Raw genomic sequence first — 23,658 nt, forward strand, 5'->3', positions numbered from 1 at the left:
ACCAACTCGTCTAACCATGAAAGACAGCCTCACAGGACACAGAGTAAGACAAGACCTCCATGCGATGCCACGGTGCACCTGGCCCGCCAGGTGGCACGTATTCACAGCCGGGTCCTAATCACCCAGGGGTTCTCCTGGTGTGGAAGCAGGGTGGTCAGGACCTGTTATATTTTTTTGTCGCTCGCTGCATTGGGGACACTGGGCCGTTTGCTTCGTGTTTGTTCGCGTTTCCGGCCCATGTGCCGTGGCTCAGTCCTTCACACATGTTGTGCGCCAGTGCCTCCTCCCGTCATGCAAGTAGAAAATAGGCCTGATGGAAACATGCCAGATGTATTGAGGAGGAATGATTCACTGAACACAGCTGCTGACGCTGAACTCTTCCACCCCTGGTGTATATACAGTATTATATCATACGAACGGTAAAATGCAAGTATGTTCATTTGTGGTGAAATTGTTGTTGTTGCGGCCTATGTTCTTTGTTCTTTGTTGCTGTGTGCTGTCTGAAACTGTTCTGCTACCATCACGATCCCACATGTTTTCATATGAACACCGGCATATTTTTGTACAATTATATGAATACATGTTGTAAAATACGAACAATGGAAGAACATACATGGATAAACATCTTTCTTTCTTTCTTTCTTAATTACACGAATAATGAGCAGCATGGAAATATGTATTAATATGTATTAATGATTATTTAGGCTGCAGCCCTATTCAGTCTGCGAATAAACGTACCCGTGGCAGCGGCGTTTGTAAGAGCCGTGTCGGAGCTGTTGGAACACCAGTCCAGGTGAAAATGTGTAAATTGTCGTTGCGGCCGGTGCGTTTGTGCACAGCCGCTGCCTATGAGCCCCGTCGCCCTGCCTGAAAGAGCTCAGCTGTGATGGGCCACTGACGGTCCGGAAAAAGCGAGCGGGAACATCGAGCGCCCCGAAGAAGGGCAGAGAGAGGCGAGACCCTGAGCAGGAAGAGTTAGCATCATCTGTGACCCGCCACCGAGGGAGGCTGACTTTGTGCGTTTGTGCCCTGCTTTGAGCATGCTCAGAGCAGACATCTGCTTTAGCGCAGTAGCAAAGGATGCTGTGGACGTGTGTGCTTCTCTGGGTGACAGCACTGCTGAGGCTATGGCATAAATTTCAATTCGCTTGAATAAAACCTGTGTGTGTGTGTGTGTGTGTGTGTGTGTACCAACACAGTACAGCAAAGCTCAAACGAATATAAATAAGTACATAAATAAATACATAATCGTAGACATCGTAGACTTAATAGACGTATTTTTTGTGTTGCAGTGTAGGGGGAAACACCACACGAAATGAATTTTTCATGGAGTAAGTACTGACATATTCAGCACAGACAGCATACACACACACACACACACACACACAGACACACACAGACGTACACAGTTTCTGGTGAAATGCTAGGTCACCCAAGCTCTGTCTCAGGGGAGCATGATCTGGAACAGCTGAGATGGGACGCGACAGACAGCTCAAACCATCGATCGATCGGAATGCTGCACATCTCCCTAACATTCTGGGCCTCAGGAGAGGAAAGGCACGAGCCGGGGAAGAGCCATTTATAGCAAGCACTCTATCAAAACTGTATTTGTGATGTGTTTGTCACCTCAGCTGGGCTTGTTGACTTTCCTAAAGTCTCATTAACTGTCTTGGGAATCATCTCAGAAGCCCAAAAAATTGAACATTACAATATATATTTGAATTGTACAATTGTACAGGCCCCACATCGGTTTTCATTATATTGCGTCTGCATGTCTAAATTAAATATGAGTGAAAATACTGCATTTAAACAAATGCACATAATTAACAATATAAGTTACCTGATTAATTTTTTCCATTATGTGATAAAATAATTTTATCCTCACGCTTAACCGTGTATTACCACTAACAGACCTAATTCAAAAAGACCTGCAAACAAAAAAAGTCTAAATGTCTCCGTATCTTTTCAGTTACACCCGTTTCCATATACTATTCATTCATCAGCAAAAAGGTTAAAGTCAGCCATGAGGCGGCAGGAAAAGGGTCTAACTGTGTTTATTAATGGTTGATTAGTTTAAATGAAGGTTCTTCAGATTTCAGAGAGAATTCCTTGACACAGAATAATCGACTTCCAAATGGCCGAAAAAGTATATCTGGACAGACACGTTGAGAAAAGTCCCTCCGCATGGTCAGATTAGGGCAGAGCTGTGCATGTGTTTGTGTGTTAGATCTTCATGAGTTCCGTTTCCTACATGTGAAGGACAAGGCTTCCTCTCAGCATGCCAGGCAGCTGGGGACACGAACCTGCCACCGTGGGGCTCGGATCGTCCCGCGGCCACCTCGGGGGACGCGAGTGCGTGTCCTTTGCTGTCCTGACCACGCCCTGCAGTGGTAGGCTATAAAAGGAGCGGAAATGCCTCCATCAAAACATCTGACGGGTGAGTTATGGCCGGAGAAAAGTCAAGTTCACACTCACACGCGCGCAAACACTCGTTGGTACGCCGAACACACTGCTGCGGTGACATGGATCGCAGATGAAGTCGACTCCTAACGCGCCGTCGCAACATCGATCTCTGTCATCCCGTCACCCTCTTTAAATGTCACGGCCCCAGTGGCCATTCGCCAAAAAGGAAAAGAGCGTGTTGCCTTTCCCGTTTAGTCATGGTCTCTGCAGAGCAAACAGGGACGCCGCGCGCCAGACTGCAGCCGCAATGCCACCAACATTTACACAGCGTTTAACACGTCATCTTACTCGGGACAAAAATATCAGCCCCGGGTTTCCTAAAGGGAGGAGCACGTTCCTTCAGAGCAACGTGCAGGCTCTCGGATCATCGGGGCGAATGGCCTGTGGGGTGGTTTTTTTTCTATTGGTGGAACAGTTAGGGAACGCTGGATATTTGGCACAAAAAAGGGGGTCCAGGAGGCTTTAGATTATATTCCTCATGTCTCCAGCGGCCTGCAGAATGGACAAAATGACTCCAAAAAGCAGTAATGATGGTCCCATTCTGCTGAGACTTACTTAACAAGTCTGAAGCCGTTTTATCTGAGCTTTTACAGCCACTTTCATCCTCGGAAGTGAAAAAGGATGCCGCTGTAATTAATGTCCCAGGGATGGTACCGGTGTTTTTTTCTGTATTCCGTTTAGAAGGCGCCACTGCACTTCACACGTACCACTGGTCTTCATCGCAGGTCTTCCTCTCCCGTGGCGCCGCATCTGGGGACTCGGACCACCTCATTACTCAATGGAGAGATGAATGGCTCTCAGCTAATGCACTGAAGGAGAGTGGTCTGCTGGACGCCGCTGGGGCGACGCCGTCATGATTAAAGGCAAAAGGGAACCTGCGGCATCAATAAGACGAGGTGACAGGCGGCCCCGCCCAGATCTGTTTGTGAAACGCCAACCGGAGGCAGAGCGGCGAGGAGCGGGGGGGGGGAAAGGAAAACTTCACAAATGCAGATGATGGAAACTGGGCAGAAAGCCACGGCAGAAAGCGATTGGTTAAAGGACCGCCCTAGAAGACGAAGAGTGTTGTCCATATGTGCGACGGACCAGAGGGCCACAGTAAATCCATTTAGCGCTTTCAGCCAAGGCCTCCTCTTGAAAGTCCTTCCCATCTTTTTTAATTACTTTACATTGTGCTGCGCCGACACCTGAGAAGAGGCGCAGAGTCCAGAGAAAGAGAGAGACTGGGAGACCAAGGGATCAAGATTACTGTCATCAGTCCAGGGCCAGAAGACAGAATGGCCCCAGCATGCTGCCACCCTCGCAGGCTGCTCTCACCAGTCAAACAAAACAATTAACACCGTAACACTAATAATAAAATCAATTTTATTCTATTTTATATCCGTCCTGAGTCTGTGACCGGGTATGGGCTCCGTCACCCACAATCATAATGTGAATTAAGCTTTTGTTGAAAGTGAATGAGCGAATGACCTGAGCCTGCAGAGGGTTTCATTTGGAAGAAACGACCAGATCATCTCCCCCTTTCCATTTTCGTCTGAGCCTCTTTCCAGTGGGCTGCCATGAAAGGTGCCCAGGGAGCAGTGTGAGATTATGGGGTTGTTATGCATGTTTCAAGAACATTGGTTATGTCCGCTACACCATTATATTGTCTCTGGTCTTCAGGCAGGACTAGGCTGGACAAGACTTTTTATTTTATTCCTCTTCATTTTTGCATTTATTTTGAACCCATTTGGAGCTGATCTATTCGCACCTTCCTTCCGTGGTTGGCCATATCATCGCACCTTAAGGTTCACCATATTCAGTGTCTGTGATTGTTGATCAAAAAGTGCTTTACAGTGAAGCCAGTTTAATGTTCTGCTGCAGAATCTATGAAGGTCTTGGTTTGATTTTTATACAACTGTGATAGTGACTAGATAAGAGTTTTTTTGTCTTAAAAAGAAGAATTTCTACAACCGCGTGTGCTTGTGTGGTGTCAGAGAATGTGGTTCTGTCAGCAGAGGCGCGGTGTGAAGAATCAGTGTGTTAAATATTCATCCGGACTCTCTGGGGCGGCAGGATAGAGTTGGGAAAGAGCTTAGCCATCATTCTGCAGATCAGCAGCCTGGACACACACGCACACACACACACACACACACACACACACACACACACACACACACACACACACACACATCAATAGACAGAGAGACTGGGATAGTTGAAGACTTCTCAGAGGAGCCTAGAGCTTTATCACACATTTTTGCTCATGTCTTCTCTCTGCAGGTACCTGAAACCCCCGGTCCTCCCAACATTTAAATAAATGTCCTCAGAAAGCTCGAGGTGAGATGAGATGAGACGAGATGTGGCCTTATTTCCTCTGTCGTGGACAGCGTCAAAGACACCAGTGATGGAAACGATTCTGCCGAGTAGGGGATGCCAATGGGCATCTCACGGTTACCTGGAGACAAGTGCAGCGTCTACTTCATGGTTGCAGGTTGGATGTTTTGGCGGCATTATTCACAACATCGAACTGCTGTGGGATTCTTGGATTCAGTAGTTTGCCAATCAAAATTCTTTAATGACAGCACTGGTAATCTACTGCGTTTGTTACAATGACTATGCCACAAACCAGTTTTACTTCACACATGGGGAGGTGAGACATCTGTCCTCTCTAGGGTAACCACAGGGGTTCCACAAGGCTCTGTCCTTGGCCCCCTTCTATTCTCAATATACACTCGCTCACTTGGTCACATCATCCAATCACATGGCTTCTCCTATCACTCCTATGCTGATGACACCCAGCTCTATCTGTCATTCCCACCAGAAGATGCTACTATAGCAACAAAAATTTCGGCCTGCCTCTCAGACATATCGGCATGGATGTCTGAGCGACACCTCCAACTCAACCTATCCAAAACCGAGATTCTGATCTTTCCGGGCAACAATTCTCCTCAGCAAAACCTTTCAATTCAAATTGGATCGCTATTGTTAACACCCACGGCATCTGCAAAAAGCCTTGGGGTTTGGATAGATAACAAACTGAGTTTGAACCATCATGTTGCTGCGATCTCCAGATCCTGCAGGTTCACTCTCTACAACATTCGCAAGATTCGGCCTTTTCTCTCACAACAGGCTACGCAGCTCCTCGTCCAGGCAATGGTCATCTCCAAACTCGACTACTGTAACTCTCTCCTGGCTGGAGCCTCTGCAGTCACCATAAAACCACTCCAGATGGTCCAAAATATGGCAGCCCGCCTCATCTTCAATCAGCCAAAATACACCCATGTTACACCTCTCCTTACCTCCCTCCACTGGCTCCCGGTAGCTGCTCGCATTGAGTTCAAATCCTTGATGCTTGCCTACAGGGCTGTAAATGGAACTGCGCCCTCCTACATCAACACACTACTACCTAGATACACTCCTACACGCTCTCTCAGATCGGCAAACGAAAGGAGACTAAAAATTCCTTCTTCACGGGGTCTCCGATTCCAATCATGTCTGTTCTCCGTTGTTGTCCCTGGCTGGTGGAACAACCTACCCTCCTCCACACGACTAGCCGAGACTATCACCACTTTTAAGAAGAAGGTGAAAACCTTCTTATTCCAAAAATATTACAGACAAATTTAACACATACACATGCATACACATTTAACAAATAAATACAAAATGTATAAATACATTATAATTTTTCTTAGTCTAGCACCCAACACTCTCCGAGCATGTTCTTCAATGACAAGTCTAAGCCTTATCAGGGCTCTTAGTTTGTATACTTGATATTCTATAGAAATCGAACGAGAATTGCTGGTGTCTTCCCATTGTAAGTCGCTTTGGATAAAAGCGTCTGCCAAATAAAGTAAAGTAAAGTAAAGTAAAGTACTTCGAGAAGTGTTGCCAGATTGGGTGATTTTTTAAAATCTGATATATCCCAATACCAATAAACTGGGTAGCTATTTCCTCCTGTTCAAGATACAAAAACTAGCAGGTGGTTCTTTCTTGCTTTTAACTATTTATTTATGTAAATCCAAAAATCGTACTTGACCTGACATTAGCGAAAAGAGGCTCTGTCTCTTCCATCAGAGGAGTAAATGAGCAGCAGTGGGAACATTTGGACAGCGAACCTATTTTAACATCATCAGGCCTGACATCAGCTGCTGAGGGCCTGGCCCCGTTGCCATCTTGGCATGGGCATGGGGGTCCGGTTCATCGGCAGACGTGCGCGTGGCATCAAAAAAAACTATTTCTGGGCCGATGGAGAATCCCCACGATCTGGCGGCAAATGAAGGGCTATTTGGACGGAGCGCTGTGAACCATGAGCAGGCGCGGATACCCGCGCCAGGCCCAGATTTCGGCTGAAGGTCAGCCTGCTACTTGTTCCGAGTGTTTATTGTTTGTAATGGCTTTCGTGTTGCGTACAGATTTTCCATTATGGCCCTCAAGACCATCGGTGCATAATGGTTTGTGTTCCCGCTGATTACATAATGAGGTGATGCCGCATTTAACAACGCTCTGCTGACGAAGTGAATAAAACTAATTATATATTTCCCTCGCTAACAACGCAGCATATGATTTATTTCATTTAAATACAGGATACGTAGTCCTAGTAACTGGCCTATTTCCCACATTTACAAAACGTGCATATTTAGGATGGAGAGAAGCATTTTTTTTAAGGAACTGACATGACATTACATGCATAATTATGGTCATGCAGTCAACATTAATAATAAATTCATTAAACAGAGACCGCTGTGATGCCAAATAACAACTAATGCTTTATGTTATCCATGAAAAAACAGAATCCGGATTCCAACACATAACAAAATGTTATTTATAATAAAATTAATATGCATATCAGTTAGTTAAAACTATTAAGTATATGCAGAATTACTATACAAAATATGAGCTCTAATTAAATTAATGTGCATATCAATTAGCAAAAAAGCAAGGGTATATTTTATAGATTTAGATCAGATTGAATTTAAATATTTTCATATATTTATGCAAATAACACATTTTGTCCTTGTTTTAATCACACACAAAAAGGATTCTGTACATGTTAATCGGAATGTGGCTCAGAAAAAATTCCTTATAAGAAAACAACGTCATACAAAATTAGTCGTACATTAAAACAACACAAGTATAATCTTGACAGGGAACCTTAACATGCAGATCCAGACATTTATAGGCCTGTCCAGACTCACACACAGATCATTTTATTTACAGACAGGTCTCCTGCTGAACAGAGCGGGTGCCTATAAATACAGGTAGTGTTTACTAAAGCTTGCAGTATTAGGAACAGATCGTCCTTAAAAAGGCCATCTCTCTCGTATTTAGGGCTTTTAGCGTACGCTGAGCAAACACTTACTTCCCCTGGCAACACACACGTTTGTGTGCTCAGGCTGGCTGTCCATTAAAAATGTAGTTCTGCGTCAGAATCGCTATGATATGTGTGTGTAGGTTTATGTATTATTATAAGCCCGGACAGGCCTGTCCACACACACGGGACCTTCTTACTTCATTAGTTGATGACCGCTCTCTCACTCTCTCGCTCTCACTGTCTCTTTCTTTCTTCAGCCCCTCTCTGATGAAACAGTAAAATAAAGGGCAGAAGAGACGGTGACGAAGACAGATGGGATGAGAAGGGGGTCAGAGACGGGCGCACCGCGGGGGTGGCCTTTTAAATCAGGCTCCAAGTTTGATGCCTCTGCTTTAGGAGGCTAAAATTCCCCTGTGCTGACCGACACTCACACTCAGGCCTGGCTGCCAAATGCATGTTGCACACGTCAGCTTCCTGCCAAATACCTGCCCTGAAGCACACGTGAACGATTCTGCATCGACGCAGTGCAGAACATTATAGTGAAATTGATCAAAAAAAGTTTAGCATCAAAATGTATCTCAGAATCGTTTTGTTTTTTGCGTTGGGAAATGCTAGCAAGTCACATCCAGCTGACATTTCAGTGCAGTTTCATTGATGCGCTGCAGCTGTGCACCCGCCTCCAAAGTGCTGCCATTGGCAGAACAACTTTCTCCGTCTGTCCTACAGCTCCACAGACAGTGAAGACTGGTTTACGGCATGATTTATCAGCTAATTCGTTCCCCGGGCCCGGTGTAAGGATGTAATACTGGCCACACACACACACACACACACACACACCGTCCTGTTGCGATTGCCCTCCCTGTGTGAGTGGGAGATTGCTTTCTCTGGTCCCAGATAATAACCTTGTGTTCCATCAGAGTGCTATTTGCTGCTTATCGGGCTCTGTGATATCTCTTCCTCCCTCGCTTTCCCGCTTTCCTCTCTCTCGCAACCATTCCATTGCTATTTATGAGCTGAACTACTCAATTCTTAAAAACACACACACAAATGGCTTTACTAATAGTAATAATGCACACAGCAACCTTTGTGTGACCTCAGAAGTTACAGTCCAGCTGGGAAGAACTTCCTAATGAACAGCCAATCCAACAAGGCAGAAGAAATATCTGCAGCAACAAAGCGCTCAGACGTCCGCGGCCGCTCACAGGTCTCTAGCTGACAGAACGATCACTACACACACACACACACACACACACACACACACACACACACACTAACGCCCAAGCCATAACCCACACACGCTCACGCATTCTCTCCAATTGAGTGGCGCAGGCACGTAATGTGGCGAAACAGCGGTGATCGTGGGGCGCAATGTGGCAGGGCCGCCCTCTCCCTCCGCGGGAGCTTCAGGACGAGGCTAAAAATACGCGGCTGAACCAGGACAGCGGAAGTAGGGAACTAAAGCAGGACGGCGTCCGCTGGGACCGGCGGCGCAGGGATAACCGCGGGAATAATCACCCACTGTTCCCCACTTCCCAAAGGAGGGAAACAAGAGGCAGAGAGAGAGAGAGAGAAAGAGAAAGAAAGGAAGAAAGTAAGAAAAAAAAATTGGCCTCTCCTACAGGGCTTTGGCAAAAAAAAACGGCTTATGGAAGGAGGGCGTCGCCAGAAACCTGCACAATGTCGCCACATTGCAGGAAAGACCTTCTGTCTTCCCGAACACAAGCGCGTGTATTCCGCAGGCTGGCCGGGCAGATCAGGCAGGATGTTTGAAGTGCCTGTGTGTGTCTGGCTGGCAGGGAAGTTGGATGGTTTAAGACGGGGGAAAGTAAGACACGTGAACGCAGCTGACAAACTAAAAGAAAAAAAAAAATCCCAGAGCGTGGAGAAATCTTGTTGGCTCCACTTGTCCCACTTAGGGGGAAAAGCTCCTTTAATGAAACGCTCCTGTTTTGATGGGGGCGGTGACTTGATTGGGGCTTTCAGTGACCTTCAGATCCACACCGTGGACCGTGGAGTGAAGTCCTAGACAGTGTCTTCCCAAATGCTCCTCCAGCGGAGCAACAGAGGCTGTAGGATCGGTGACAAAGAGCAACGAAAAGACACTTTCAGGCAGTGTTGCACATGTATCTGATGTAACACACGTCCCACACGCTCACAGATACACAGTAATCTGCCTGAATCGGTGCCCAGTCCTATTTCCCAGAGTCTTCGGCAGGCCTTTCACTCCATCTCTGTTGACCTGGGCCCTTTCATATTATCCTATCCTATTATGTTTCGAAGGCAGGATAAAAAAATCTGTCTGACCAATAAAAGAATAGCAACCGCCAACGTTATACACACACGGTCATAAACAGTATACAGTATGGGTACTGTATATGGAGCTTCATAACGACCTCCTGCCAGCAGAGGTGAAACCGCCTGTCTGATTCAGTCCGTCACGAACCCCCAAAGTGCCTGAGGCTACAGTGGCGCGGAACCTACAGAGGACCCGGAGACTCGGCCTTTTCGTGCAACCGGGCGACCTGGCCAAGAGAGAGAAATACACTCACAGACGTACAGTTACAGACTGCAGCCCACCATCCATTCATCAGTGAGATGAAATGTGCATGGAACACGGTAGTAGAAGGGAGTTGTGGTGGGGAGGGAATGAAATATGAATACACGGCCTCGTAATAATTCAGATGTGGTCCGGAACAAACATTTTTGGAGCTGTCACCGAAATCATATGATTTGGTGGAAAACTAATTCAATGGGAAATTATGTGTGCAGATAAAGTCACCGGACGTTACACCAGCGTACCTCAAAGACACCCCACCCACCCACCATCGTGTCCCTGAGCAAGACACCTAACCGTGAGTGTGTCCCGGGGGGACCGTCCCTGTAACTACTGGTTGTAAGGCGCTCTGGATAAGGACGTCTGGGAAATGCTGTAATGCAACTTTTACTCTGGATGCGGTGGCGCATCCTCAGGTGACACAGAATCCAGATATAATGCAAAATAGGGACATTTTGTAATATCGACAGGAAACCCATGCTTAGTGGGAGGGCTTTACACGTAGCAGCAGTTTAGTAGTAATGTGGCGCATTTGGGTTATTAGATCTGTTTAGAGGGATGCACACCAGCCGTCGTCATTCATCACCGAGGACGATCTGAACAAGATCGTTTTAAACATGCGCCCGCTGCTTTATAATCGACCAGTCTCATATTTTTATTCGCAGCCCCGCCCCCCCTTTACACCCCCCTGCACTGTAAACCCCCATTCTGCTCTCTCTCTCTCTCTCTCTCTCTCTCTCTCTTCTTCTCCGCCTTGTCTCCTGCAGAAAATGCTGCAGTGCCGCCGAGAGTGCCCCTCTTCTCTCTCCACCCCCCCTCCGTCCCTCGCCGCCACGCCGCTCATTCACCTGCAGAAATCGCTCAGGATGAATGGAGCCGTACGAGAGACTGACGGATCGACCAAGTGGACAAACGAACCGGCGTTCCTGCTCTGGCGATTCCCACCGAGGGAATTCCTATTAACGGGATTCCGGGGCGGATGGCGGTGCGGCTGGGTTAACGGTCCTCTTTAAAGAGACGCCGTTCGCTCCAACACTGCAGAGGCATTAATATTTCACTAGCGAGCGGGCAGTGAAATAGACAGAGTATTCCCTGGCCTCACACACACACACACACACACACACAGAATATCGATTCCTTTCACACAGCATGCATGCTGCTTTTTATAAAAAGGCAACGTTACACTCGCACGTGCAAGTCAGAAGATAAAAGCCGACCCACAGCACGACACACTCACACACACACACACTGAGACCGGCGTGATGAATATTTCGGGCCATCTGAACATCTGGTGCTGAGTGCGGACACCGTGCATCTCCTGCTTCGTTACGTTCCTGCTGTCCTGATGTCAGCACCCCAGCCGCAACGCTGAGGGTCGCCACAGGCGAGCATCTGTGTAGCACCACCCACACTGCCTGTTTTTTTTTGTGTGTGTGCTTGGACACACACACACACACACACACACATGCACACACCACTTTACATTAACATTTACATTTAAGGCATTTGGCAGACGCCCTTATCCAGAGCGACTTACAACGTACTTCCAAGTTACCATCGATGAAGTGATCAGTTCTGGTTCACTAGGACCCCCAACTATGAATACAATCTTTTTATTCACTCTGTTGCAGATTCTATACAGAAGTCAGACCACTTCCTCCACCACTTCCTCCAAGTGCAGTGTAGATCTTGTGTGTATTCGCCTTCATACACAAGTGGGCATTTTCTCAAGGCTCTCACATTCACATTACTGCCATAATAAATTGCCATGGGTTTGCATGATCTGGTACTATATTAATACATTTGTCATATATGCATCTGTATACTATTGTACACTATTGTACGCTAAAGGAGAAAATGAAGTGTTTCTGTCACTGTGTGTATAAAAATGGCTCGGAAACCGTGTCACCGATCTTATTTCCAGATCTCACTTTTATTGTTGGGGAGTCTGTTGGACTATGCATGCCCTTAAATGGAGCCAAATACACTCACTACATCGATATATGGACACAGGAGCCTCACGGCCAAGTTTAGAGTTAGAAAAGGGAAGCTGTTGGGGCCGGTGACAGAAAATCTTCCCCGAGATACGGTCCAAGTGAACACTAACATTTACAGTAAAAGATGTTCCATTGTGTGTGTCCACGCCCCGCAAATGTGTCGAAATTGTGTAATAAATTGTGTAATAACACTGAAAAGAATCTGCAGATTTCATATATATTTATTGATATAATATTCAAAATGACCTCCTGTAATCATGTACATGTAAAACCAGCTCCCTCCGCTGGCACACGGGTCGACCCCGCTGGTTGTGGCGGGCGGAGTTCCATGGAGACAATTCCCGTTAATGCTGGGAAAGCTCCTCCAGGGATGGAGAAGTGACCCCCGGTGCACCAACATGAACATGATTCGTGGTGGACAGGAGAGATTACCACCTGCCTGTCTCCATTAAGGCATGCTCACACACACGCACACACACACACACACTACTACAAAGAGCCCTCAAATGAAGACATGTCGAAGGACCAGAGAGTCATCCTCTCAGTTTATCTCTGACAAAGCCAGGCTGACGATCTGCCTCAGCCGCTTATCATTTTTAATCAGTTTGTGTGATCTATTCTCATAACCAGGTGTCATGTCCTTCGCATCATTCTGGCTGGGCATTTACAAACCTTTCCTGTTCGTTTGGATTAATTGAAGTCATCTATGTCATTAACTGTAGTTTGGAGTCATTTTCTGCCCATCTGTCATATATTTCTGCAGACATCTTACTGAGGGAAAAATGTGCCATATTTCCTTTGATGTTTTATTTCATGGATTTCCACACCAATGGTGGACAGAAACATTTGAACTCTAATTAATTTCTGATCTATTATGACGGCCAATGCCGTCAAATGATCAAAAACATTGAACAAATTCTTTGGGTAAATTTGGGGTTTTTGTTTTCACTGTTAGTTAAAGACACACAGTTCAGCCTCATATGAATCCACCCTGCGGCGCCGGAAAGTTCAGCCTTTAAGAGCAGCCTTTCAACGCCGCAATTTCCAACCCCATCCCCAGCAGCGGCTCCAGTGCAGCGTAGGCGTTGGGAGTGAGGTGGGCGCGGGGGTCTGTTTTAGCCGGGGTGGATGTTGCATGGCGCTGTGGCTAATGGCGGGAGCGCAAACAAGGAGGCGCGTAGAGCGAGGTCAGAGTTTTATGTAGGCTGATCGGTTGCTAAGCAGACAGAAGGCGGCCAGACACAAAATGGCTGAGGAGCGAGAAGAAAAGGCCGAGTCCTTCCTGAGCCATCTACAGTAGGTCAAGTCAAAGGGACTGCATTGTTGTTTTCCCTCTGTTCGTCCTCCTGTGTGCTTCCTCTACTCTATATGTGTAGGACTGAGGACGACGTCTCAAAATAAGGAAAACTGTAAGAAAAATCGCCTGCTTTGCCTCCAATTGATTTTCCACATATGAAGCAATTCCCTAAAATCCTGTTGCTGGCTCTGTGGATCAGCCTCAATCATTTAACCTCAAGGTGAGACGAAGTTAGGCCACATTGTCATTGTCATACACTGCAGCACAGCACACGGTGACACAACAAAACGCGTCCTCTGCATTTAACCATAATCATTGGTGAGCAGTGGGCAGCCATGACAGGCGCCCGGGGAGCAGTGCGTGGGGACGGTACCTTGATCAAGAAGACCTCAGTGGCACCTTAGCAATTCAGGATTTGAACCCACAACCTTGTGATTACAAGTCTACTTTCCTACCCGCTAGGCTGCCTAACTTTTCATTAAGAATGGCACCCATCACACTAACGAGAATAAATAACATGACTCCCAAACTCCATGCCGAGAACACGCGAGGACGGGGCTAACCGTCTGGTTTCTTAAGCCTCTTTAATAGCAAACGTCCACAACCGCCTCAAAGATTCGTCTGCTTCAGAACAATCGACGGCAAACTTTAAGGATTTAAAAGCGCAGTGAGAGAAACGGCCCCTCCGGGCCACCGTAGATTAAGGAGGAAGTCATCAAAAGTTTCTAATCCTCAAAGAGGAGCTTTGATAGAGCAGGGCGGGGTCACACTCGGCATGAAACGTGCTGTGTGCGACTGCCTTCCCACAGTACTTTGCCACACGTACGTATTATTGCAGAGTTGTGTGTGTGGTTCAAGGTGTGGAGGCCTCAAAGTTACACGTAATCCACAGGGCTCAGGAGAAACAAAAGCCGGTAATCTCACCGAGGGACCCCCGCACCCTCAAAGGAAGCAATTTCCTTTTTTAATGTCCCAAATTTACGTGTAACCTCCCCTCTGCCGGTCTCCTGGCCTCTTTCTGCATCACCGCTCTCCCCTCCCCGGTGTCTGCCGGTGTCCTACATACCTGTAGCTCTTTCCTTCGCATATCTGTTGCTCCCACCTGCCCTTCCCACAGCAGTAGCCAGTAGATTTCCTTTGATTCCTCAAAGGAATGTGTGAGCCTCAAACATGATCACCGGAGGCTAGCCTCCGTTTCACCTCCTCAGCATCCATTTTCACACCTCTCTTGCGATAATTAAAACGCATCACCTGACGACGGTGGCCGGAATTAGCTTTAATCGAATCATTCGGAAAGGATAGGTACTATAGACCGAATGTTTGTGTTTGCTTGACCCGAGCCCAAGATTTACAGCTCTAGTCAGAGGGCCTGTTTTTTTGTGCCTCCATAATAAATGTGGTGCTTGGGGCATGTTCACTAATGCCACATAAAGTATGCATTCTTAGAGAGGAGAAACTAATCCTAATCATACTTGGCACCCAGACAAATGACTTTTATGTTGCGAGGAGCCATTGGTGGCATGAAAAAAACCCCGTCTGGCAAACCAAACATGCAGCAGGATTATCATCTCCTTCGTTCAAGCATTGTGAAGATGACCTGCCAGGTTGAGTGAAGGCTCACTACAGATCAGCAGATCCCCATCCACAGCATCTGAGCATCACTGATTGTTGGATGAGTAGGGAAATGATATAAATTTGACCTTCTGTCACCGGATCTTTATTATTAAATAGCTGCGGGTTATTAACGCAGCACCTGCATGGAAGAAATATGAAGACCATGTGTCTGGATGCTCATTATTGCTCTTCATTCCCCTCACACCCTCACTGCTGGGTTCTGGGAAAAGGTCAAGGGTCAAGAGCGGCCGCGTCACACACATGCATCCACTTAGCCAATGGGACGTGCCGCTGAGCCAAGTGTGTATGCGGTTGTGTGTGTGTGTGTGTGTTGGGTTGCGAAGGAGCGACCCCACCGAGAGATCAGAGTGCGCGGGGTCGAACGCAGCAGGCGAATTAACGAAAACAATCCGCCGTGTACCGGGGTCAGCGGAGTGGTCAGTGATGGAATAACGTCTCGTTTTCACCGCTCCGCCTTCTTCCCTTTATAAAAACACACGTGGTGTGTGTAGGATCCGCGTTCTCGCTTTACGGCGCGTTTTTTGCCAGCACCTGTTTCTCAGCGCTGCAGCCAAAGGAGCACAAATAAAGGCTTCAACAGGCACGTCAACAAACACGCAGCAGTCGTCGGCACAAAGCAGCGCAACCCAACACAAGAATAACACAGCGGCCCCGCAGGTGCATTACAGCAGAGCCACAAAACACAGGACCGTCACACAAATACATCCCGCACACACACAATATACATAAAACCTTCCCGTATGTACATAGCGCCATCATTTTGTAATCTCTGACACCTTACTGTATTTTGTATTTTTCTTTTGTACTTACATTTCTGCACTGAAGAACTTGCTTTTAAGTTACACGTGTACAGTAACAAGGCATTCCATTCATACTGAATTTGCATTCACAATACACACAACAAACAAGCAACTATATTACACATATATAACAACTAATATAACAACTATAACACTATATAATGCAACAAGACACAGCTATATACACACATAACACATAACAAATACACCCCAGACCAGGTGGTAGTAGCCTAGGGGTAACACACTCGCCTATGAACCAGAAGACCCAGGTTCAAACCCCATTTACTACCATTGTGTCCCTGAGCATGGGACTGCCCCTGTACCTTGCATAAGGGCATCTGATAAATGCTGTAAATGTAAATGTGCCTGCACACATGACTGTGTACACAACACATGCACTATCTGTCAATAATCTATTTCTATGTACTGCCATCATGTTGTGGCATTCAATGGCCAATAATGCATTTTCTGACACACGCTACAAATGAAAATGTGACCGGACGGTTTTGCAGCAGGCGCGTTTGGGTGTTGGGGGCAGGACCTCCATCTGCCCTCCGGTTAGCCTGTCGACCTCACAGACCGCAACGCAAAACCGCACTGACACGGCTACAGCCACACTTTATTAAGCAGGCTAATTAATTCAATCTCTGCACTGAGGGGACGGGAGCCCGAGTTGCGGTGCGGAGAGGGAGAGGGAGAGACGAGACGAACAGGGGGGACAAAAGGCAACAGCGATAAAGGGACAGCGCCAATCGAGAGAGACAGTGAGAGAGGAGAGAGAGGGAGTGAGAGAAGAAGGAGGTGGTGGTGCTCATTAGCGGAGAGTGACTCATAGTCGGAGACGGGACACCAGGCTCCCGATCACAGCTCGGCCCGGACCGACATGACAGCGACTACAGCAGGACGTCGCGTTAACTCAGGCGTCAGCGTTAATAAGCTCCACAGAATATCACGCAATGTTTACAGTACTGCTGCAGCCAGGCAGCACAAATCACACACACATATACAGCACACAATAAAACATCCCAGAATATTATATACTGACGACGGGAATACTTCAATTCTCTCCACTTAGGAAATCAAGTCTTCACAAGTGTGTGTGAGTGTGAAGATTTCCCAACTTTGGGATTAACGAATCATGACAATGAGAACCCCTGGTTCTCTAACTGGGGTACACTGCCTCATGTGGTGTGCCAGGAGTCTCTTGATATTATTTTTTTTAATATTCACACACCTGTGTGCTTAAATGAAGTGTAGTTATTTATATTAATATCCTCAGTGTGGAACAGTGCCTGTGTATCTACAGATAACAGTAAAAAAACAACAATAAAAATGGATCTTGTGTAAAAATTAGGTACGCTAATGTCTACACTATGCAAGTCATAACGGCAGGACAGAAAATACAAATAATAATAATTCGTTTGCAATACTTTTATTGTGAACTGTTTAATAATAACTATCTCCATATTTATCAGTTTATTGTTACCACCTTATACTGGACCATAGAGCTTAATAATGGACATAAAAATGTAAATTGCTATATATGGTAGTAGCCTAGTGGGTAACACACTCGCCTATGAACCTAAAAAAAGACCCAGGTTCAAACCCCACTTACTACTATTGTGTCCCTGAGCAGGACACTTAACCCTGAGTGTCTCCAGGGGGGGACTGTCCCTGTCACTACTGATTGCAAGTCGCTCTGGATAAGGGTGTCTGATAAATGGCATAAATGTAAATTTGGAAGCACCACTAGGTGGACCTGCCTGCTTTTCTAATGATGAAGGTAAGTTAGTATAGACCTACAGACCTAATTTACTTACTAAATAAGATTTAATATCTAATATGAAACATTACTCACTACTTTTGTGTTTAAAAGACATAATAGAAATGCACAGCAGCTTTATTCACATAACTGCATTGACCATAAAACACATTTAGTATGACGGCAGTGAGGAATGCAGTGTAATGGTTTTTAAAAATGTAATTTTAATAAGATGCCCACTCACAGAATGACACAATGTCAGAGCAAAGTCGTTCTTTAGTCTAATAAGGTGTTTAAAGGCTTTGTTGAGGTGTAACAGGATGTTAATATGCAGCGTGCTGGTGCTTTAGTGTAGGAGAGGCCTGTCACTGGTGCTCTCCTGTGGAAAAGAGGCAGATGAGAAAGCGGGCCTGCAGGCCTCATCAGCACATTTTAATGAGACAAAACCTATTAACACATCAAGACGCTCCACGTTCATCCTTCTCCTGCTCTCCTCTATCCATGTGTCTTAGTGCACTCCTTTATTTCCTTTCCTCGCAATTCAAATACTCTAGCTTGCGATTTGTATTTTTTTTTTGCCCTTGCTTCCTCGGTTTAGGCTAAATATCAGCTTTTATTAATGGAAATGTCCAAGTGAAGCGATGCACATCATGAACACAAACAGGTCAGAATGAGCCCTGGAGGAAACTGAAATGGCAGCGTTGAACTATACAACCTTGACATTTTCTTTTCTTTTTGCGCAAATTTCTTCTTTAAAGGGATGGAAAATGCACAGCCATGCTACAAAATGCGTATCTCAGCAATGAATTTATTACCAATATAAAACTGTCTATGTAAAATTTCAATGTAACTTCATTAATAAGCAACGTTTAAAAAGATTTACCATGAAATTGCTGTGTGACCTTGGAATGTCGGTCAAGGTCATGAAAAGCAAGTAGGTATATGCTGGGAGAGATTTTATTAAAAAAAAAAAAAGATTACATCCTGCTACATACTGTGACAGTGCAGTATCCACAGCCACGCCCAGTCACATCTGTCTGTGTCTTACGTTCTCCTCGAACATAAATATTCGCTTGGCTCGCACTTTTTGCACTAGCCTTATTCCTCTTTTATCCTATAATTTTTTTTTTTTTTTAATAACTTTATTCTTTAACTAGACTCTGCAAAAAAAATGTAGCGGCTCAGAATGCACGCTGTGCTGCACGTGACGAATAAAAATCCTGAGCAGTGTTGAAGTGCGCGAAAGAAGTGTGTTTGTGTGTGTGTGTGTGTGTGTGTGTGAGCGAGCCTACTTCCAGCCTCGCAGTGTCTCCTGCACACTCGCGGTGTGCAACGTCTTCAACTCGCTCGCTCAACACCTCCCACGTGCCGAACTACGGTTCGACCTCGCATAGCGACTCGTCCCGACGGAAGCAGCAGCTCGTCCTTTCTGGCGAATTTCACTCGGGCTTCCGTCCCCACCGCAGATATTATTATTTAAAACCGTTATTTCTTTATTCATTTATTCCGTTTTCTTTCTTTTTAATATGTTTGTGTCCGCCGTTCTCAGAAAGAAAACCGGTTTCAGCAAAAATCAGAACGGGGCCGAGAAAACCTGCAATCGGTGCATCCCTACTAACCAACCGTCCTGCTCTTCTCACAGCCAGCAGTGATCGAGGGACCTACCGCAGAAGGGCGTTCCAAGGACACACACACACACACACACACACACACACAGAGTGTAGCTACTGCCGGACGCCTTCTGGCCCGGTCTGATCTGATCACAGGCTCTTCGTGGCGGCATCTGAACTGGCACGCTGGCCCCGCCCTCGCTATTTAGCCTCAGCGTGTGTGACGTGTAACACGCGTTTTCGACGTGGCCCTAACCTCGGCCCGAGCACATCGGATCAGAATTTGTGCAGCGTGGCGTCACCGGCGTCACCAAGGTGCCGGTCAGCCGATCAGGGTGTCGCCCTAGGACGCTTGTCAACGCCAAAAGCTCGTCCTCGGCTGGTGAGTTCGCCGGCTCACGGTTCTTACCCCAAAAAAAAAAAAACCCGACTTCCTATAAAAAAGAAGAAGAAAAACGGACCTGTCACACACACACACACACACACACACACACACGCTCAGAAAATCCGACAGCCGCTCCAAACCCATCCTGATGCAATTCGTGGAGGGGACGACTCGTTCGCCGGAGGAGGCGTGTAGGAGGGGACGAGGGAAACTTTTCCTCCCCCCCACCCCCCCCGGTTCCTGTGACAGAGTGGCCCCGGCGAATTAGGGTGGAGGCGGCCCCCGGGCGCCGAGATGTAGATCAGCTATTTTCTCACCGCGCGTTTCTCTTCTCTCCCCGTTCCCGGAGCGCCACGTCCTGGTTCAAGGGCACGCGGCCGGCGGCCTGCTTCACGCCACGCCCCGCCCCGCCCCGCCCCGCCCCCTCGACCCCGCGCTTATCCGCCGAAGCTGCGCCCCCCAATTTAGACGACTAGTTCGCTTCTTTTAGGGGAATCAGACTTTCTGTCCCTCCGTCGGCCGCAGGGAAGGAGCGCTGTCATTAAAGTGCACTTAACTCCGCCTGGCCCGGAAAGTTCGAACATTTCCTTTAAGTCTCGTCAAATTTTCGACACAGTGCTCCCATTCATCCGGTCGCCACGGTCGCGATTACCGGAGTTTATCCCAACTCGCCGACGATGGCGGAGGCCCAGCGATCGGCGTTCCGAACCCTGGCGCTCCGCGAGGAATCGGGGGCCCGGTTGCGTCACGCCTCAGCGGAACTCATCGGAGGCGAAGGCGGAAATTCCGGAACAAACGACGGCAACCGTTCCGAATTGGAAGCAGTGGCGCTCCTTAAACCGCCTGGAGTTGGAGGCAGAGCGCCGCCGCGTAGAAACAGACAGAGACGAAGCGGGAAAAGAGCAGAGGACGGAGGGACAGAAGAGAGGACATTCCAACATGCGTTCCGGCGACAGGACGTTGGTTAAACTGACAGAGCGCCGTGCGGATGTGCCAAATGACGGCTGGAGTCGGCACCTTGCGAGTCTAACGCACCGTTAACGCAACCGGGAGGGGGGAAAAAAACGGCACACTCACAAGATCTCGTCGTTTTGGAATTCCAGAACGCCGTGCGTGTCCTCGAAGTCCTCGCCGCCGCCCCGCGCCGTGCCCTCCGTGGTCTTGTAGGGCACCGTGACGACCCCGCGGGCGCCGGACGTGCGCAGCACCTTCACCTCCATGGCGCCCACGCTCTCGCTGACGTGCACCACGGGCTCCTCGAACGTGAAGATGCCGGCGTGGTCGTCGTCGAAGATGGTGACGGTGGCGGTGGAGGGCAGGCCCAGGCACGCCGCCGGCTCCACGTGGTTGGCCGCCTCGCCGTCCTCCGTCTCGGCGCGCTCGGAGACCACCTTCACGTCGCTCAGGTGGATCAGGAAGTTCTCGTCCTCCTCGAAGATGTCGTCGTCGATGATGCCCACGCGGATCTCCTTCTGCGTCTCGCCGGGCTTGAAGAGCACCGTGCCCTCGGTGAACTCGTAGTCGGAGCCGGCGTTGGCGGTGCCGTCCTCGGTGCGGAACTGGACGGAGACGGCCTGCGCGAGGTCGCCGCCGCGGCGCACCACGCTGACCGCCACCGTGCCGCAGTTCTCCAGGCACTGGTAGGAGCCGGGGTCGAAGTAGACCTTGGAGACGGGGTCGCTGTCGGCGGCGGCGTCGCTGCGCACCTCGTGCAGGCTCACGGCCTTCCTGGCCTGGTCGGCGGCGTGCTTCTTCAGGATGTTGCCGGCGCCCGTCATGAGCCGGGTTGCCTGGCAACGGTAGAACGCCCGGCTCTTCTGCTGCTGGCTGAGGACCTGGTAGTTGGCGAGTTCGATCAGCTGCTCCACCTCCTTCTCCGGGTGCTTCTGCTTCAGCTCCTTCAGGATCTTGGCCATGTCACGTCTGGCCTCCTCCTCGTCCAGGTCTTTTTCGTCCAGGTCCAAGGCCAGCGTCCCGTCCAGGAAGTCCACGGCGTGCGAGTTGAGCATCTTCCCGTCCATCTCGATGTCGACCTTGGACGGCAGCGGCCGGTCGCCCTCGGTTTCGATGATCATGCCGCGCTGCTTGCCGGCGCGGGTAGCGCTTGTACACGTACTTGTAGAAGAGCAGCCGCCGGTCGGCCACCCAGGCGAAGACCACGCAGATGGGGAAGAAGAAGAGCGTGAGCAGGCCCTCCCACACCTGGACCACGCCCGGCGAGATCACCGCCAGGATCAGGTAGAGCCACAGGTAGGCGAAGATGCTCCAGGCCGCCGTGACGAAGAAGACGCGGAGGTGCTTGACCTTGCGGTGCTCCCCGTCCGGCACGACCCACACGCAGATCCCGATGATGACGAACATGTTGAACGCGGCGCTGCCCACGATGGTGCTCGGGCCCAGCTCGCCGGCGTTGAAGCCATGGCCGCACACCTCGATGACGGAGAGCAGGATCTCGGGGGCGGAGGAGCCCAGGGCCATGAGGGTCAGGTTGGACACGGTCTCGTTCCAGATGCGCACGGTGGTGGTGGTGGTCTCGCCGTTGGGCTTCTTGATGGTGATCTCCTTCTCCTGCGACGTGATGACCTCGATGGACGCCATGAAGCGGTCGGCAATTATGGAGACGCCCAGGAACATGTAAACCAACGCCACAAAGTAGACGGTGGCCCGGGCCACCTTGTCCCCGAACGAGGGGTTGGGAGGGAGCCACACGGGCAGGACGACACCCTTGCTGCAGACACCGGAGCCGCCGCAGTTGGTGTTGTTGTGGCCGACGTCATGTTCAGGGCTCTGGACCACGTTCTCGCCCGTCACGTGCTGGATCTTGCAAGAGACGATCGCGATGAGGACCAAACAACGCAAGGCCAGGGACGCAAAAGAGGACCGCTCTGTTTGCGTCATTGTCGTGGGAGGGACGAGGGACGTTCGAAACCTAGAGAGACAGAAAGAACCTCAAGGCACGGAGTTTACGCGTACGCGTGCCCCAAGGCGCCCGGTTTACCGCGCCTTTACGTGGCCCGACGTACCTCAGCAGAACCACGAGAAATCCTCACACGGCCCGGCAGACCAGGACCCCGAGCTCCTGCTGCAGAAGAAACAGATGCGCGTGAATTACCGAGGCTCCCCACACCCCCTCACTGGGACGCCACCGCCGGATCACCCAGCTTTTAAAGGGGCGGGTGGGGTCTGGGTGGGTCAACTGTGAGGATGCACCGTTGGGGGGGTGGGTCCGAGGAGGCATGGCTCTCTCTCTCACACACACACACACACACACACACACACACACACACACACACACACTCACTCACACACACACACACACACACACACTCACACACACACACACACACACACTCACACACACACACACACACTCACACACACACACACACACACTCACACACACACACACACCACACACACACACACCACACACACACACACAGAGACTGCAGCAGAGTCTCTTCTCGAGGACCGTTTGCACCACACAGCACCCGCGGGTTACGGCGTCGTGCGTGGACGTGGGGCAATACAGACAACGAATAAAGCAGAACGCGTCCCCTCCATGCGCCCGGAGACCAGGTGAGGAGGGGGACGAGTTGACCCGCGGGTCCTACCTTGTGCGCCGGGAGGTCAGCGGCGGCCGTCGGTGGTGGTCGCGGGTCGGGCGGTTTCGCATTTCGCGTCTCTCGCTGTTTCTTTTACGCGCCGGACGAAGCGGCGGCCGGTCGGTCGGTCGGTCGGATAAATGATGCTCTATCGGCGGATCTGGGCGCGGGGAGGAGGACGGGAAGGTGCGTGCGACTTCTTCCTCATTCTTTCCCGCTCTCGTGTCTCCCGCTCTCCCTCTCCGGTTCGTCTCCGA

General features: G+C 49.0%; 1 protein-coding gene across 1 annotated transcript in view; it reads right to left on the minus strand.

The window, feature by feature from the left end:
- Window positions 1-23,465, minus strand: part of slc8a1b (solute carrier family 8 member 1b) — a 77,009-nt gene extending 53,544 nt beyond the window's left edge. The window contains 4 exon segments of the mRNA XM_028989938.1: window positions 20,874-21,892; window positions 21,894-22,725; window positions 22,820-22,878; window positions 23,411-23,465. Coding sequence (XP_028845771.1) covers window positions 20,874-21,892; window positions 21,894-22,694 — 1,820 coding nt within the window. The 5' untranslated portion in view covers window positions 22,695-22,725; window positions 22,820-22,878; window positions 23,411-23,465.
- Window positions 23,466-23,658: the final 193 nt, after the last annotated feature.

Source organism: Denticeps clupeoides, chromosome 8 (assembly GCF_900700375.1).
Source record: "Denticeps clupeoides chromosome 8, fDenClu1.1, whole genome shotgun sequence".
Taxonomy (NCBI): Eukaryota; Metazoa; Chordata; class Actinopteri; order Clupeiformes; family Denticipitidae; genus Denticeps; species Denticeps clupeoides.